The following is a 15,148-nucleotide window of genomic DNA, read 5'->3' on the forward strand; positions in this document are numbered from 1 at the left end:
CCCTGACTCTTCCCTGAGGATGGGCGGTCCACGTGCCCGAGGCCTGCCAGCTCTTGGGAGGGGTCGCGTGTGCAGTGTGCTTACTGGATTGTGCACATGCTCACTTGAGGCATTTTTCCCTCACTACTCGAGCATTCTTAGAGGAAGGTCAGATACCAGTTGAGCTCCGCCATTTTGCCTCCTAGTGTACTCGCTTGAACCCACTTGCCCTACTCCTGAGATCTTATCGGGAAGCTGCTGATCAGTTTCAGGTATTTCTCTCTATTGAGAGACTGCCTTTCCCTGGTGCGGGCTGCAACAATTGTTATTTTAGAGAGACAGGGTAACAGCCACCTGACCATCACCTGATGGTTACCTGAGATTCCTGGTGGGGGTCGAGCGTCCTTTCCTGTGCTGCTCATGCCTGTCTACCTACTGTGACACCAGCAGTAGCCCTAGGACCAAGTAAAGCAGCTGAGATCACAGGTTTCTGTCACCATCACTTCCGTGTGCCCCTGCCTTCCAGGAGCATCACTAATCTAGGTCAACCTCCTCTGATGTAGGTAGGGGTAGAAGGGAGGCCCTTGCTGTGGGAAGGGACAGCAGGACCCCCAGGTCCTCAAGAGTCACCTTCCCTTTGGAGATCTGCCACAAGTGACTTTTTGCCACCTTTCCCTGGCCTCTGGGACATGGTACCCCTTAACACTCTGGTCAAGAGTGGGCTCAACTTACTTACTTCATCCACAAAGTTTCTCTGAGGCCAGGGCACAGGGCCCAAGAATCCAAGTGAGTCTACAGCCAGACCCTCATGATGGTAACTAGCATCACAGGAATCCGGATTTGGCAACAGGTCGGCTCTGGCCCAGAAGCGCCCTGTGTCATGGCACTCCCTGTAGGGCAGAGCCACAGCCCTGCCAGGCATGGCTAGCCTATCTGTCTCTAGTGACCCTCCTCCTGGTGGGGCTTGGGGTTTTGCACATCGGCACTGGCCATTTGACTTGTTGGAGGATTGCTGTCCCTTTCCCACAGTGGCAGGTGTTGGGGCAAGGCCCATGGTACTAAGCCCAGTCTGTTCAGTTTCACTCCTCTACCAGCAACTCCCTTCCTCAGCGCTTCCTCTTCTGTCTCTGGTAGAAGAGATCTGAAAGGTCCTGGACATTCTCCATTCTATTAGCAGTGGGCCCTGGGGAAGAAGGAATCCCAGCTGCTCTCCTTCATTGAAAGGGCTTCACTGCCTTGGCTCCCTGTGGGCCACAGAATCTACAGCACCAGCCAGGCCCCTTGTGAGCACCCTGACTTCTCCACATGGCCGGTTTTCTGAGGCTTCTCTTCTAGAGCCAGGTCCCACCACACCACAGCATTTCCATGAGATCTGAGGCTCACCCCAACCCTGTGGATCTTTGCAGCCCTGGCACCCCACTGAAATGCTCCACACTACAGCTTCTCCTCAGCCCTGCAGCTGGTTGCTTCCTGTCCCCACAAATTGTACTTTTCTCTCTCCTTGGAATTGGGAGCACCACCCACCAGTCCTCTATTGGAACCCCAGCTTCTTTCCTTCCAGGTAGATGAGGACTGAGTTCTGGATAACTGGAACACCAGCCACCCCACAGGTGCCCGGTCAGCCGGACCTCTCCACCTCCTTGGAGGCTAGAAAATGGGCAGGAAGCCAGGTTTTTCCACTATCCCAGGCATCCTTTTGCCAGGATATGAGTGAATCTCTACAGTCCCTGCTTTCGTGGACCAAGGGCCAAGCAGCCTTCCCCCCTCGGCCATGGGTTTGGTTGGCACACCCTGCAGAACAGCTGCCTGGGACTGTCTCTCCCTCTTCTGAGGTGGACTGTATGTAGGGATCCTCTACTTCATCTGCCCCTCCTTTGGCCAGAATGTCGGTGGGACCTAGGTCCTCTTTGCACAAGACCTGAAGACCTGCGGACACACTTACCTTTCAGAGGTCCATGGGAGGTTATGGTTCCTCATAGATGCTGGATTATTTACTAATTTATTTATTTTAGCACCTTCACTCCATGCATACACAGAAAATCTCTCTTGGCTCAAGCAACTGTTTGTTCTGTCAATAGGATGTTTGTTCTGCTAATAGTGTGCTTGGGTGAGACCATTACCCACTCTGTCTTTTAGAACCATGCCTTGGCTGGGCACGATGGCTCACACCTATAATCCCAGCACTTTGGGAGGCCAAGGCAGATGGATCGCTTGAGCCCAGGAGTTCAAGACCAGCCTGAGTAACATGGGGAGACCCTGTCTCTACAAAAATGCAAAACAATTAGCTGGGTATTGTGGGATGCACCTGTAGTCCCAGCTACTCGGTAGGCTGAGGTGAGAGGAGTGCTTGAGCCTGGGTGGTAGAGGCTGCAGTGAGCTGAGATTATGCCATTGCACTCCAGCCTGGGTGACAGAGCTAGATCCTGTCTCAAAAACAAACAAAAAAATTAGCTGGGCATGGTGGTGCATACCTGCAGGTCTCAGCCACTTGGGAGGCTGAAGTGGGAGGATCAGTTGAACCCAGGAGGTCAAGGCCCAGTGAGCCATGATCATGCCACTACTCTCCGCCCTGGAGGACAGAGTGAGACCCTGTCTCGAACAAACAAAAAACACGGCCAGTGCAGTGGCTCACACCTGTAATCCCATCACTTTGGGAGGCCAAGGTGGACGGATCGCTTGAACTCAGGAGTTTGAGACCAGCCTGGGAAACATGACAAAACAACAACAACAACAAAAAATTAGCTGGACAGTGGCAGGTGCCTGTAGTCCCAGCTACTCAGGAGGCTGAGATGGGAGAATCACTTGAGCCTGGGAGGTCGAGGTTGCAGTGAGCTGAGATTGAGACACTTCACTTTCCTGGATGACACAGCGAGACCCTGTCTCAAAAAAAAAAACACCCCACATTCCTTTGGCACCCTACTTGCCAGAACAGTCTGTGAATTGCATGGCAAGGATGGAGAGTGAGATAGCTGGAGATGTCCTCTACTGATCCTAAAATGCTTACCTTGATCACTTCCTCCTGACCCACTTCGTTCTTCTGCGCTATTTCAGAATGAGAGGTTCACTATGGCTCTGCCCTGGATGAAATGGAAAGTGAAATTGAAGTAAAGACAATAAGAAGTCAACATTTGTTGAGTGTTTCTGTGTGACAGGTACTGCCTACGGTATTATTTCTTTCAATCCTTTTCAGGCCCTGCAAGGTCAATGCTGTTACTTATTCCCTCTTTACAGTTGAGAAAACCAAGAACTAAAGACACCATGCCTAGCGTCACTCAGCTGGGACATGGTGGAATTGAGCTCAAATATGAGCAAGCTGAACTTAGAAGCAGTGTCTGGGAAGGCTTTTCCTTTCTTCTTCTTTTTTTTTTTTTGTTATGATCACAGAGAGGCCACATTTTAAAAACTGACAACTGAATCTCTACATACATACAGTTTTGCCCACATTATAAGTGGCTCAATAATTATATCAATGATGCAAACTCATGAAAGTTTACATAAAACTGCTGCTCTAGGTTTTGGTGCATTTTTTTTCTCTCTCTCTTTTTTTTTTTTTTTTTTTTGAGATGGAGTTTCACTCTGCTGCCCAGGCTGGAGTGCAATGGCACGATCTCGGCTCACTGCAACTTCCGCCTCCCAGGTTCAAGTGATTCTCCTGCCTAGCCCTCCTGAGTAGCTAGCTGGGATTACAGGTGCCTGCCACCATGCCCAGCTAACTTTTGTATTTTTAGTAGAGACAGGATTTCAACATATTGGCCAGGCTGGTCTCAAACTCCTGACCTCAGTGATCGGCCTGCCTCGGCCTCCCAAAGTGCTGAGATTACAGGCGTGAGCCACCACACCCAGCGGTTTCGGTGCATTTTTGTGCCAGCTACTTTAGTAGGTGAAACAAACATAATGAACTCAGCTACTTGAATCCATGAGAACCAGCTTTCAAAAAAGCACGCGGAAAGTGTATGCATAGTGGGTTTTAAGGAAAGGCCCCATGTTCTCTTTCACAATTAGGACCACATTCCAAAAGCATAATTCTAGGTTGCTACAGTGTCTTCTCTGCTACAAACCATTGTTTCAAAGGTTAAAGAAACAAGAAGGTAATTCACATAAAAGTGTTTTAAAATATTTTTCCTATTCAAAATAAAATAAAAATATATGATCTCCATAAAATTTTACTTATATGTATATGTATGTATATATACGTATGTGTGTGCGTGCGTGTGTGTGTATGTGTGTATAGATATGTGTGTATATATATATTATTTATTTATTTAGTTTGAGATGGAGTCTCACTCTGTTGTCCAGGCTGGAGTGCAGTAGAGTGATCTCAGCTCATTGCAGTCTGCACCTCCCGGGTTCAAGCAATTCTTGTGCCTCAGCCTCTTCAGTAGCTGGGATTACAGGTGTGCGCCACCACACCTAGCTAATTTTTGTTTTTTTGTATTTTTAGTAGAGACAGGGTTTCACCATGTTGGCCAGGCTAGTCTCAAACTCCTGGCCTCAAGTGATCCACCTGCCTTGGCCTCCCAAAGTGCTGGGATGACAGGTGTGAGCCACCGCGCCCAGCTGATCTCCATAAAATTATAAAGAGATTATATCAAAATGTTGACCAGACAAGCCAGACCATTTGCCTTCACTAATTGCCTTGGAGGGCAGAGCACATGTGTCATCTACAAGGAAGGGGAGATGGGGGTAGAGTTCCCGCTCTCCCCATGCCTGTGGAGTAGGGGCAGACAGGAGCCCTTTGGCTTCCCTGGGGTTTTGCTTCCTTGTGTACAGAATTGAGGGAGGTGGGCTAGATGGCTTTTAAGAGACCCCTCAACTGAAAGTCAGCTTGAGATCCCTTCTTTGAGCAGACATATAGGGTGGCCAAAGAAATGAATTAAAAAACAGATAGATGAAGTCTTTCTCGCCTTTTGATACCATCACTCAGAAGTATTCTGTATTATAGTTCAAGGAAATCTTTGCCCGGTACTATTAAAGGGTACGCAATGAGGCATCTGACAATGACATTTTTTATAAAAAAGAAAAAACAACAACAAAAAGCAAGTTTTGATAAAAATGTAAACAGGCTATGCTAAGTTTGGGTGGAAAAACAATGCACCACCATGTTACTACCAGCAGTCAGGACGTCCTGTCTCTGAATTGTAGGAGTCCCCAGTCTGGTTGGGAGAAATGCCGAGGGAGGTGCATGTTCAGGCCATCCAGCAGAGACCTGATGAGTGCACACTGCTCAGGATATGGAGAAACAGGGGCCCAGGAAGACAACTTTAATGAAACTGGTTCAAAACAAAGGATGCAAGAGAGTCAAATGATCCAAAGAGAGTGATGACTTCTCATTTTCTGTCCCTTACAGAGACTACAAATATCATTTCTTCTGGAATCTAATACATTTCCAAAATGCATCAATTATATTTTCCTCACGAGGCAGGCACACATTAAGCATGTGACAGTCATATGAATTATTTGTGAGTCCCAGGGCTTCCAAGAGCTTTCTTGGAGTTTATGGTCAGAGGCGTCCTGAGATTTCAAATAGTAAAGCTTTCTCCATGGCCACATGTTCTTTTGATGTTTGGGTTATTGAACACAAACTCACTGGATAATTTGTCTTCAGCATAGACTATTTCTGTTCCTAAAAGTGTTAGTTGTGCTTTCTTTTTGATTAACACTCTGACTCCATCTTGAATAACTTCTTCATTGAAATCTCCTTTGTCTTCGTTTATTCTAGAATATAAGAAAGGTCATTACAGGCCCTGGTTCAGACACCAACTTTTACACCTAATGCTCAGGCTTATCTTGAAGTTATTTTATCTTGTTTACTGCGGAAGGTGTCAGACTGCGGGTGGCCCTCGTGGGCTGCAGCTTCCTGTTGCTCACAGCCCGGACAGTCCTCCGGACTAAGGAAGCCAACATCTTTGTCATCCAGGTACCCAGGTGCTTCAGGCCTGAGCTTGGCGGCCTCAGCCTCTTCTTTGGACATAGCAGGCCCATTGATGCCACCAGTTCTGGCACACGGTGCACTCAGGCCTCTGGGAAAGTTTTTCATCCTTCAGGAATCAGTAGCATTATAAGGCAACTTCATCCTTTAGCGGATAAATTAGCATCATTCCCTAGCTCCTAAAACAGCCTTCCCTTGTTTCAGATAAACATGCTGACTAACACCAGGAGGTGATGCCAATCTCTGGTAAGAGAAGAGAGAAGGAACAGATCCTCAGGAGATGAGAGGTAGCCACCCAGAGGGGAACAATAAGGAAACAGTTAATTTGGGAAATATCTAAAAAAGGAAACCACCACGTGCACATCACGTGCACATCACGTGCCACTCTGCAAAGTGGAGGTGATGCCTGGGCCCATAGCCTCTCATGAGCTGGCACCTCTGTGGGCATGACATCAGCAGCCCCCTCCTGGGGGGCGTTAGAAGGAAAGACGGGAAGGGTTTGCTGTTGAAGTTACAGAGAGGAACCAGCTAAGCGAGTGGTTTGCTGCCTGGGAGTGTCCCGCTGAGAGGAAAAGAGACAGATGTTGTTGGCAAGAATGAGCAAGGAATAGGGACAGCCAAGACGTGTTCCCAGGAAGGTGTTGCAGATCCCCTGGGCCAACTTCTGTGGAGATTCCTATTTTGAGGGTCGAGGTTGAACTTGTGTTATGTGGGACATGGGATATAGCCCTGGCCTTTTCCAAGCAACAGCCTCACTTATTCTACCTGTATTTGTGGAGAATCTTCCGCGTGCCTGACTTGTGTTGGTTCTCTTGGGCCTTCAGCGATGAACCATGCTCTCAGGAAGCGCTCAGGTGAGTGACAGGCAGGACACAAATGATTCCCAGCCAGGAGGCTCTGGAGCTGGCCCAGCTGCCTTCAGACCCAGGCTCCACTACTTTCTGTTACGTCACCAACAGGGCTTACCTAGCTTTCCTGCATGCTCATCTGTGAAATGATATTTACCTCACAAAGTAGTGAAGAAACATGTAATTAGAATGGATGATGTAAAGGCGTTTAGCAATTGCCTGGCACATGGTATGCACGTAATAAATGAGTGTTTCTGTTGTAAGCACAAGTTGGAAGGGGCAGATCAGTGAACTGCAGTGGCGTAAAGTGTTGTGGGAACATAGAGGAGGGAATGTCTGACTCTGCCAGGAGCAAGATCAGGTTATTGAAGACATTGCCAAATGAGTTATGAAACACTGGGACTTTGGTCAGGGTGGGAGGAGGTCTGAGAACGGGCATCATGAGAATGTTCCCTAAATGTTTCAGGTATGCTATCCATCCCTCCCCCACCAGAAAACCACTAATGACTCTATAAAAGTAACTTTTTTTTTTTATAGACAGGATCTTGCTCTGTTGCCCAGGTTGGAAAGCAGTGGCACAATCACAGCTCACTGCAGCCTTGACCTCCTGGGCTCAAGCAGCCCTCCTGCCTCAGCCTCCTGAGCAGCTGGGACCACAGGTGCATGTCGCTAAGCCGGGCTAATTTTTAAAAATTTTTTGTAGAGATGAGGTTTCATTATGTTTTCCAGGTTGGTCTCAAACTCCTCAGCTCAAGCAATCTTCCTGCTTGGCCTCCCAAAGTGCTGGGATTATAGGTGTGAACCACCACGCCCAGCAAAAATTAACTTATTATTATTTAAACATTACTTTCCATAAAACTTGGAAAACAAAGGAGAGAACTGCTCACAATCCCAACACACTGGTATTTGCTGCCTCCCTATCTTTATTGTTACTGTTTTTAACAATAGTACATATGAAAATTTATATTTTGCATTTTTGCCTTAATATGCAATCATACACATTTTTACTACATTGTTTGTTTTTTTCCCGAGACGAAGTCTTGCTCTGTTGCCCAGGTTGCCCAGGCTGGACTGCAATGGTGCAATCTTGGCTCACTGCAACCTCCGCCTCCTGGGTTGAAGCAATTCTCCTGCCTCAGCCTCCCAAGTAACTGGGATTTCAGGCACCCGCCACCGTGCCTGGCTAATTTTTTTTGTATTTTTAGTAGGGACAGGGTTTCACCATGTTGCCCAGGCTGGTCTCGAACTCCTGAGCTCAGGCAGTCTGCCCACCTTGGCCTCCCACAGTGTTAAGATTATAGGCGTGAGCCACTGCACCCGGCCTGACATACATAATTGTTTTTAATGTCTGCACAAATTCAATGGACTATATCATATTTATGCAACTAATTATTGCTGGGTATTTAGGTTGTTTTCTGTGTGTGTGTGTGTGTGTGCATGCATGTGCATTTTTCCGTCATATGAATGCTAAATTGACATAATTTCCTTAAAAATTTAGCTAATTTTGGATATTTAAGTAGTTTTTTTCTTTTGTTTTTGCTATAGTAAGTAATGGCTGGGAGTGGTGGCTCACGTCTGTAATCCCAGCACTTTGGGAGGCCGAGGTGGGCAGATCACAGCCAGGAGTTTGAGATCAGCCTGGCCAATATGGCGAAACCCCGTGTCTACTAAAAATACAAAAATTACCCGGGCGTGGTGGCAGGTGCCTGTAGTCCCAGCTACTCAGGAGGCTGAGGCAGGAGAATCGCCACCTGGGAAGCGGAGGTTGCAGTGAGCTGAGATTGTGCCACTGCACTCCAGCCTGGGCAACAGAGGGAGACTCTGCCTCAAAAAAAAAAAAAAAAAAAAAAGTAACAATGCATTGAAAATATTCAGGCATATGGCTGTTCCCGTATTTTGAATAATTTCCTGAAGGAGTATTGGGTCAAAGGGCAGGGATATTTTATGATTCTTGATTTGTATCACCAAGCTGCTTTCTCAAAGGGTTGTTTGTGAAAGATACTTCAACAATGTGTGGATACCAGTTTCCCACTTCCCGGCCTACAACACATAGCTGGTGAATGGAGACGAGGACATTCTTCTAAGAAGCTACCAACAAAGGAGGTGCTCACATGAACTAAAGGGGACAGGATAGAAGAGAAGAGGGAGAGTGAATGTGGGGAATGGAGAGAAAGTGAAAAAAAAAGGAATAACCAGAAAGGACCATGTGCCTATATATATATATATATATATATATATTTTCCTGGTTGGAAAAGTAATTCATGCTCCTTGTAAAAATCCAGACTTTTGGCAGGGCGCGGTGGCTCACACCTGTAATCCGATCACGAGGTCAGGAGATCGAGACCATCCTGGGTAACACAGTGAAACCCCATCTTTACTAAAAATACAAAAACTTAGCTGGGCATGTTGGTGGACCCCTGTAGTCCTAGCTACTCGGGAGGCTGAGGCAGGAGAATGGTGTGAACCGGAGAGGCAGAGCTTGCAGTGAGCTGAGATTGGGCCACTGCACTCCAGCCTGGGCAACAGAGTGAGACTCCATCTCAAAGGAAAAAAAAAATCCAGACTTTTTCATTAATGTTTAAGTTTGATACTGAAAGTCCTCCTCTGGTGCCAGCCTCTAACAGTTTAGATATATTCTTCCAGATTATTTCTTACACGAATACTTTTTGTTTTAAAGAAATAGCTTCGTACTACACACACTGCTGTGCAACTTTCCCACTTACGTCTGCGACACCTTGGGAATGAATATGTGAAGTGTGCAGATCACGTTTAGTTTAAATATTGAATTAGAATCGAATGAGAAGCCATGTTGCACATTTCTCCTGCCAGCCATCTCCTGGCCAGTTCGGAGAGAAGGCCTTCAGCTGCCTCTGTTTCCCTTTTACAGTCAGCGACACCCCCAGAGGGCAGTCCCTTGCTGCTGTTTAGGGGGTCAACCCCAGTCGGCCTGTGGACTCGGCTGGGAGGCTAGAAGCCAAGGGCGAAGACCAGTAGCTGGCCATAGCCTTGTGGGGACCTCACTGGGCCCTCCTTGCCCGCTGCTCCTGGGACCTTGTGCCTAAGGATTAATCATTGCTGCAAAATCTCACGTCCAGGAAGAACTAAACCCATCGCCTTGGGGGCAAGACTAGCCTGGCTTTTGCATCTTTATACCCTTTATAGCCCAAGTGACTGCCGGCCGATCCAAGCGCTCTAACAGGCTCTTCCTCGAGCCTACCTGGGCTCAAGGGGTCCCACGCCTGGTCAGGGGCATAGCCCTCATGTGAGGTCTGTAGTTTCAGGCGCCTGGCCTACCTAACTCAGTCCCGCAGTCTCTGCAGAACCCCCTGCCGCCCCCCGCGACCCAGTTTCTCCGTTTGCTCACACTGGCCAACGGCGTGAGGCACCTGAGTGGAATGCGGACGGTGCCTCCGACAGCTTTCCCGCAGTGCATGATCTCAGGAGGGGCCCCAGAGACGGAATTTTACGACGCCCAGAGCGCTCCTTCTGGACGTGCCCTGGACTCGACTTGGGACTGAGTCTGTGCCACCTAGATTGGCAGGGACTCGGCCAGGTGCACGAGCGGCAAGGCTGGTCAGACACCGCCTGGGACTCGCTCGCCGTACCTCCAAGGGGCCCAGGCCATGAGGGGGCGGCTGGGGAGACTCCCGGTGCCCGCCCTGTGCCCGGTGGGTTCCCCCTACCCGCCGCCTGACGCAATCCGAGGCGCCCTTGCTGCATGCCGGCGCTAGAGAAACCTCCCCTGCCGTTGCATCACTCCTGCCAGGTTTGCCACAGAGGTGGAGCCGAACCAATCAGCGGGCGCGCTGGGCCTGGGGCGGGGTTAAGTGAGAAGCACAATCCGAAGTTGATTGGCCAAAAGGGGATTTGCCCCGCCCCAATCACCGCGGCAGCTGGCCGTGGTGGGCGTGGTCTCCCGGCAAGAGGGTTTAAAGGGCGCCTCCATGGGGGGCGCTCAGCTGGAGCGACCAAGCAGTGCCAGGCCAGGTGTGTGCGTCCGTCGGTCTTTCCGTGCCCACGCCGGAGACCAGCCCCGGAGGCCGCCTGGGCCTATCCCTGTGCCCGGCACCATGAAGCAGGAGTCTGCAGCCTCGAACACCCCGCCCGCCTCGCAGTCCCCTACACCGTCCGCTCAGTTCCCCCGAAACGACGGCGACCCTCAAGCTCTGTGGATTTTCGGGTACGGCTCCCTGGTATGGAGGCCCGATTTCGCCTACAGCGACAGCCTTGTGGGCTTCGTGCGCGGTTACAGCCGCCGTTTCTGGCAGGGAGACACCTTCCATCGGGGCAGCGACAAGATGGTGAGCATCCATCCGTGCCCAGGGGAGTGAGGGGGTTGGGGGCGGGATACTGGGCGCCAGTGCCCTGGAATGTCCGGGGCTTTCTGGGCTAATAGAAAGAAATGTGTAAACCTGTGTCTGGGGTTTGTGGCTTATTTAAATGTATGTGTCCAGTGCATCACTGTGATGGCTGGAGTCTGTGAACCTGTGGATCCCTGTATTGATCACCAGTTGGGACCACTGACATCTGTCTTACTGTTTCTCCTACATCCGTGCATCACTCCCCCACCTTCCCCTGCATGAATGGGACTCTGAGCGTGCAGAGCAGGGCACTCTGAGGCGCAGGCTAGCGGGATTGATAAAGGTTTCCTTGCTGATGGCAGAGCTGATTTGTAACTTGTCTGTTTCAAAATCTTTCTTCCCTCCCTAGCCTGGCCGTGTGGTGACGCTCCTTGAAGATCATGAGGTAAGTGCCTGAATCATGAAGGGGACCCTGGCCCAGGGTGAAGGGGGACCAGCAGATAGAGCTCATAGGCTCTTGGCTGCAGGCTAGCTCTGTGTGATGCTTCTCTGGCAGAGTAGAAACGTGTTCTAGCTCACTGCTTCTCACCGAATCACATGAGGATCTTGTCAGAATGCAGATCTTAGTTCAGTAGCATGACAGTGGGTCCTGGGACACAGCATTCCTAACCAGCTTGCAGGCGATACCACCGCATCCTGGACCACGCTTTGAGGAGGAATCCTGTCTCCCTGGTACTAGACCACTTTGTCAACTGTTTTTTGTTGTTGTTGTTTTGTTTTGTTTATCTGTTTGTTTTTGAGACAGAGTCTCGCTCTGTTGCCCAGGCTGGAGTGCAGTGATGCGATCTTGGCTCACTGCAACCTCTGCCTTCCAGGTTCAAACGATTCTCCCACTTTAGCCTCCTGAGTAGCCGGGATTACAGGCATGCACCACCACACTCAGCTAGTTTTTGTATTTTTAGTAGAGACGGAGTTTCACCATATTGGCCAGACTGGTCTGGAACTCCTGACCTCAAGTGATCTGCCCACCTCAGCCTCCCAAAGTGCTGGGATTACAGGCGTAAGCTACTGCATCTGGCCTCAACTATTTCTTTTTTTTTTTCTTTTTTTTTTTTTTTTAAGACAGAGTCTTGCTCTTGTCACCCAGTCTGAAGTCACTGCAACCTCCACCTCCCGGGTTCAAATGATTCTACTGCCTCACCCTCCCAAGTAGCTGGGATTACAGGTGTGCACCACCATGCCTGGCTAATTTTTGTATTTTTAGTAGAGATGGGGTTTCACCATGTTGGCCAGGCTGGCCTCGACCAACTGACCTGAAGTGATCCACCTGCCTTGGCCTCCCAAAGTGTTGGGATTATAAACATGAGCCACCGCACCTGGCCTTTCAACTGTTCTTAAGAAAGAGGGAACAATGGCTTGAGGACTGCCACCAGATGGCTCATCAGCCTACCACAGCCTCCCTTATAGAGCACAGTCCTGGGTGGGGGTGGCATGCCAGCATAGGAGAGGGAGCAGCAAGGAGCTGTCATAACTGACCTTGGGTGTCCTTATTTCTTCCCAGGGCTGCACTTGGGGCGTGGCATATCAAGTGCAAGGGGAGCAGGTAAGCGAAGCCCTGAAGTACCTAAATGTGCGAGAGGCAGTGCTTGGTGGCTACGATACCAAGGAGGTCACCTTCTATCCCCAAGATGCTCCTGACCAGCCACTGAAGGCATTGGCCTATGTGGCCACCCCACAGAACCCTGGCTACCTGGGCCCTGCTCCTGAAGAGGCCATCGCCACGCAGATCCTGGCCTGCCGGGGCTTTTCCGGCCACAACCTTGAGTACTTGCTGCGTCTGGCAGACTTCATGCAGCTCTGTGGGCCTCAGGCACAGGATGAGCACCTGGCAGCCATCGTGGACGCTGTGGGCACCATGTTGCCCTGCTTCTGCCCCACTGAGCAGGCTCTGGCGCTGGTGTGAGGGGCTGAGCCCCTGCGGGGAGTGCCCATGTGGACATCAAGGCCAGACCCCCACTCCAGTGCACAAGACAGACTTGCGACCGCTTGAGCCCGCTGAGCAGACATGGTGGGTGGCTGGAGGCTTCTCTTTCTCAGCCCCTGCCAGTCTGCCAGCCTCCAGCTCTCCTGCTTTAAACTTACTACTTGAAACTTTATTTATTGCACCATGTTGGTGTGGTGGGCAGGCGGAGGACCTGCCCTGGACACAGGGAGCCCTGCTGAGCAGTGGCCCCATCCTGGAACTTGACCAGATTCCCCCAAGTGCTGCTGCTAACCCCACACCACCCAGGCCTCCACCTCCCCAGGGAGTCTCCAAGAGGCTCGATCCTTTGCTCACTCAGCCCAGCCATCCATAGCCCTGGGAATTCCACCTGCCAAGGATCCCAGCAGGCTGGACGAGGGATAGTAGGGCATGAAGAGAAGGAGCTCTGCAAGGACTGAGGCCCCGGCCAGCCCTTCTCCTCCACTGGTTCCCCAGGGCAGAGCTGGAGCTGATGCCTGGACACAGCTGCTGAGCCTGGCCTGGGCCTCTTACTCATTTGGTGGTTTCCTTGTCCCTCTGTCTGTCTATCTACTTGTCTGGGCCACTCCTGCCTGTGTGTTGGTCTATTCCTGGGAAGCTCATCACTACTGGCCCTGACAGCTTCCCAGTCTGTCCCATACTGTTATCCATAAAACTATCTCTTTATCTGTGCTGGGCTGGAATGTGGTTCTTTCTCAGGTGGGGGTTTGGGGCAAGCGAGGTGGTGATGCCCTGGAAGGCTCCTAAGAAGGGAAAGGGCTCCCTCTTCCTCTTCTTCCCTCTCTCCCAGGGAGGGGCAGCTGGGCAGGCAGAATTAGCAGGTGACATCACTCTCACGGGTACAGTTCATACCTTACACATGCAAATAGTGCCCCCTGAGTTGTGCAGAATTCAGCTCATGCTCTACTTGGCAGTGCTGTGAGCAGTGTCCTTGCCACCGACCTGGACTCTGTCTCATCCTGCCCAGCTGCCCAAGGAGGCTGGCAGGCTTGGAGCTCAGACCAGCTCTTTCTCCAGCTGCAGGGCCAGCGGCTGCCTCTTCGTAACAGCTGGGCCAGAACCCTGGGGTCCTGCCAAAGGAGCCTATAGGTTAGGGTAGGGTGATGACAACTTCTGAGGCAAGGCTGATGGCAGGGGCCTGTAGCCTGGAGGACCTGGTGTCTCTGTTGCTCTCAGAGTCTGAGTGCTCACTGTTGCCTCTGGGATGTGGCCTTGTCTGTGCCTTCTGCATTGCCATCCCCTGCCCCGGCTCACCCACACTGGACTGTGGGCCCCAAGTTTGCCCTCTGCCTGTCCCCAGATGTTCTTGTCTAGCTCTTGGGGACAGATCACAGCTCCGGGATCTCAGCCTGGTCCTGAGCTTCTCATCAGGAGTGGCCTCTTAGTGCTACTCAACCGCTGGACTTGCAGAATGGGGCAGAGCCAAAATGACAGGCTTTAGCAGTAGAATAGCTTGAGGTCAAGGGCTGGGCATGGTGGCTCATGCCTGTAATCCCAGCACTTTGGGAGGCCAAGGTGGGAGAATCACTTGAGCCCAGGAATTCGAGACCAGCCTGGACAACATAGTGAGACCCTATCTCTATAAAAAATACAAAGGAAATTAAAAAAAAAAAAAAGTGCCTTGAGAGTCCAACCCAGCCTCCTCCTCATTGCCCAGTCACCTCGGGAAAAGCCTTCAGCCCTCTTGGCATGAGTTCAGTCTCTGTGAGGGGACGATGCTGTGGGATGATGTATGGGGCAGGCTGGGTAGTATGTGTAGCTGCTGTTCTTGTGGCCGGTGTCCTGGATTGGTCTTGGTGTCCCTGGCAGGGTCAACTCCAATCAAATTGGGCAGCCGTTGTGACTGGGGAGGTGCCATGCCTGGGCCGTGTGCTCCTGTCTTGGCGGCGTTGTGTCTTGGCCATTGATAGGAAGAGTGTGGAGTCCAGCCAGGTTCTTCTGGGAGCCTGGTGAGGGCAACACAAAAGGAGGAGGCAGCAGGTGGCAGGGAGCCCTGGACAGCTGCCTCCTGTGCTTCCTGGGCCTCTTGCCAGCCAGCCAGAGCAGAGCCCTGCTCTACCCTGGGAGT

The 15,148-nt window shown here is 50.8% G+C and overlaps 1 protein-coding gene and 1 pseudogene across 1 annotated transcript; one reads left to right on the forward strand and one right to left on the reverse strand.

The window, feature by feature from the left end:
- Positions 1-4,969: 4,969 nt before the first annotated feature.
- Positions 4,970-10,513, reverse strand: LOC140710447 (iron-sulfur cluster assembly 1 homolog, mitochondrial pseudogene; annotated as a pseudogene).
- Positions 10,514-10,693: 180 nt separating this feature from the next.
- CHAC1 (ChaC glutathione specific gamma-glutamylcyclotransferase 1) lies at positions 10,694-13,752 on the forward strand. The gene is made up of 3 exons (XM_008016986.3): positions 10,694-11,057; positions 11,467-11,502; positions 12,619-13,752. The coding sequence occupies exons 1-3, from the start codon at positions 10,701-10,703 to the stop codon at positions 13,018-13,020; spliced, it is 795 nt and encodes a 264-aa protein (XP_008015177.3). The 5' UTR covers positions 10,694-10,700; the 3' UTR covers positions 13,021-13,752.
- The last annotated feature ends 1,396 nt before the right edge of the window (positions 13,753-15,148 follow it).

The sequence above is a fragment of the Chlorocebus sabaeus genome, chromosome 26 (assembly GCF_047675955.1).
Source record: "Chlorocebus sabaeus isolate Y175 chromosome 26, mChlSab1.0.hap1, whole genome shotgun sequence".
Taxonomy (NCBI): domain Eukaryota; kingdom Metazoa; phylum Chordata; class Mammalia; order Primates; family Cercopithecidae; genus Chlorocebus; species Chlorocebus sabaeus.

Coding starts and splice junctions, on each gene's coding strand:
- CHAC1 (XM_008016986.3), top strand. CDS start 10,701: ATGGGGGGCGCTCAGCTGGAGCGACCAAGCAGTGCCAGGCCAGGTGTG. Junction 11,058..11,466: donor ATCGGGGCAGCGACAAGATG/GTGAGCATCCAT, acceptor TTCCCTCCCTAG/CCTGGCCGTGTGGTGACGCT. Junction 11,503..12,618: donor CGCTCCTTGAAGATCATGAG/GTAAGTGCCTGA, acceptor ATTTCTTCCCAG/GGCTGCACTTGGGGCGTGGC.